Here is a 1,905-nt window from a genome sequence, read left to right as displayed (position 1 = left end):
GAAATAAGGAATGGATCAAAATGACAAGGCCTTAGCCTTTTTTGGATGTCCCTCTATAAACTCAATGACATACCTTGACCAAAATTACGCAGCTAGAACAGCCAAATCAAATTCAGCTTCTATTATTAATTGATAAGAACCAGGGATCAGGTGAAAGTGAATAGACTTTAGAACATGCATAACATCTTAACTCGGTATCAGTCATTTAAACTAAACTACATACACAACCAGTCGATACATTAACATGTACATGGCATGCACATACATGTAGTTACATGCACCACTTACTAGTTTACTGTCTCCTAGAGCATGATGAATTCGTGCAATAACTCTATATATAATAATACAATGGAATATATAAGTACTTGAATGACACCACTCACTTATAACAGTTTGCTATGTTGACATGTAGTGGCCCAAAGACTTGAGCAAACAATTGCACAGCTTCAGATAGATAGTCAAGAGCAACTTCAATATTACCAGACTGCAACTGAACCTGAGCCAACTCATACAAACCAGAGGCTTCAAGAGGCTGGGGGGATTGAGGGAAAGAAAATTTAAGATAAAAAGAAAATTAGAAATACAATGAAATTGTTGAAGATTGAAGTACACATACATGTAAAAGACATAATACACCATCGATCTGAAAATTTTTCACTGTGATTTTAATTTCACTGGATTAGAATTCCAAAAAAATTAGATCACCTATATAATTATATGCCACATTCAATAATACATGACAAAGTCTTATTTGGTAAAATTAAATAACAGCATCATTTAAAAACACAAAAGTTTCTACCACATAAATTCCCTAAACTACGGTATATATTGTGTAGCAAAAGTGACAGTACAAAGCAGTAATAAATGAAGTTTTGTCTCACTTTAAAATCAGTGTGCTTAACAACAGGTACAATACAGGCAAGATCACCTTCATTGAATGGAGCAGTCAAGGAAAATTTGTAATCCTTCAATGTAATCTGTACTCCTAATAAGGGGTGCAGTCAATGAATATTAATGAGGTATGATGCCATCTAACCTGTTTTGTTACAGAATTCCCTGAGAAGAGAGACTTTGCAAACACCACAAGTAGTACACATGAGAGTTACAGAATTACTAGAGAAAGAGATAGACATTTAAGTACATGTACATCATTAATGTTCATTCATGTAAATTTGATGAGAAGGTGTCAAGTCTGCACACAAAAAAGGACTTGAGATCCTTGACGGTACCTACAAATGGAACACAAAAATGTAAAATTAGATCAATAATGATTGAAATTAATCTTAAAAACGGTTAAATGAAGTGACAAAAGGCCAAAACGCCATATTAGGTTCTGATATAGCTCCACCCACCTCCTCTGCTCCATTTAGAATGATATCTGGTTCCTGCTGCTTATCTAATGAGAATATGATCCAAGCAGATCAATTCACACTCACTCCTTTATTACAGTCACCTGCAACTTTCCCTCCATTTTTAGTACACATTCTATTAGTGTCACCATCATTGGTATCATCATTATCAGTAGTGGTGGTGTTGGTTGATTCTAATGCCAGTATCATTGTCAGTAGTTTTTCCAGTGCTAATAATGTTGGTTGATGATATCGTGTGATAAGAGCTGGGGAATGCTTGCTGTATAGAGAGAAAAGCAGTTCATCAAACTTTATATGGAACATAAGTACATGTATATGTATCAGAAAAAATTATAAAAATGGAGAATTCTTATCTTTTCATTTTTGGCAAAATTTGGCCAAAATCACTGTACAATTATAGTACAGGTACTTTAGTCAGATTTTGGAGAAACTTTAAAAATTCATTATAAATCCAATCTTGATCGGAATTAACTCAAACTTTCTACACAACATAAGAACATGTACAATGCATATGCATCAGAAAATAATTAGTAAA

General features: G+C 33.7%; 1 protein-coding gene and 1 long non-coding RNA gene across 2 annotated transcripts; both read right to left on the bottom strand.

Annotated features, from left to right (window-relative positions):
• Nucleotides 1-190: 190 nt before the first annotated feature.
• LOC109589737 (clustered mitochondria protein homolog) lies at nucleotides 191-1,174 on the bottom strand. Its single transcript, XM_020005771.1, has 5 exons — nucleotides 1,037-1,174; nucleotides 882-985; nucleotides 384-532; nucleotides 266-331; nucleotides 191-215 (listed from the first exon to the last, which is right to left on the bottom strand). The coding sequence occupies exons 1-5, from the start codon at nucleotides 1,131-1,133 to the stop codon at nucleotides 206-208; spliced, it is 426 nt and encodes a 141-aa protein (XP_019861330.1). The 5' UTR covers nucleotides 1,134-1,174; the 3' UTR covers nucleotides 191-205.
• Nucleotides 1,175-1,197: 23 nt separating this feature from the next.
• LOC109589738 (uncharacterized) lies at nucleotides 1,198-1,509 on the bottom strand. The gene is made up of 3 exons (XR_002188898.1): nucleotides 1,437-1,509; nucleotides 1,353-1,396; nucleotides 1,198-1,229 (listed from the first exon to the last, which is right to left on the bottom strand). It is a non-coding gene; the product is annotated as an uncharacterized LOC109589738 (long non-coding RNA).
• Between the last annotated feature and the right edge of the window lie 396 nt (nucleotides 1,510-1,905).

The sequence above is a fragment of the Amphimedon queenslandica genome, unplaced genomic scaffold, assembly GCF_000090795.2.
Source record: "Amphimedon queenslandica unplaced genomic scaffold, v1.1 AMPQUscaffold_10950, whole genome shotgun sequence".
In the NCBI taxonomy this organism is placed as follows: Eukaryota; Metazoa; Porifera; class Demospongiae; order Haplosclerida; family Niphatidae; genus Amphimedon; species Amphimedon queenslandica.
The sequence above is the reverse complement of the archived record's forward strand: the minus strand, read 5'-3'. Positions and strand labels throughout refer to the sequence as shown.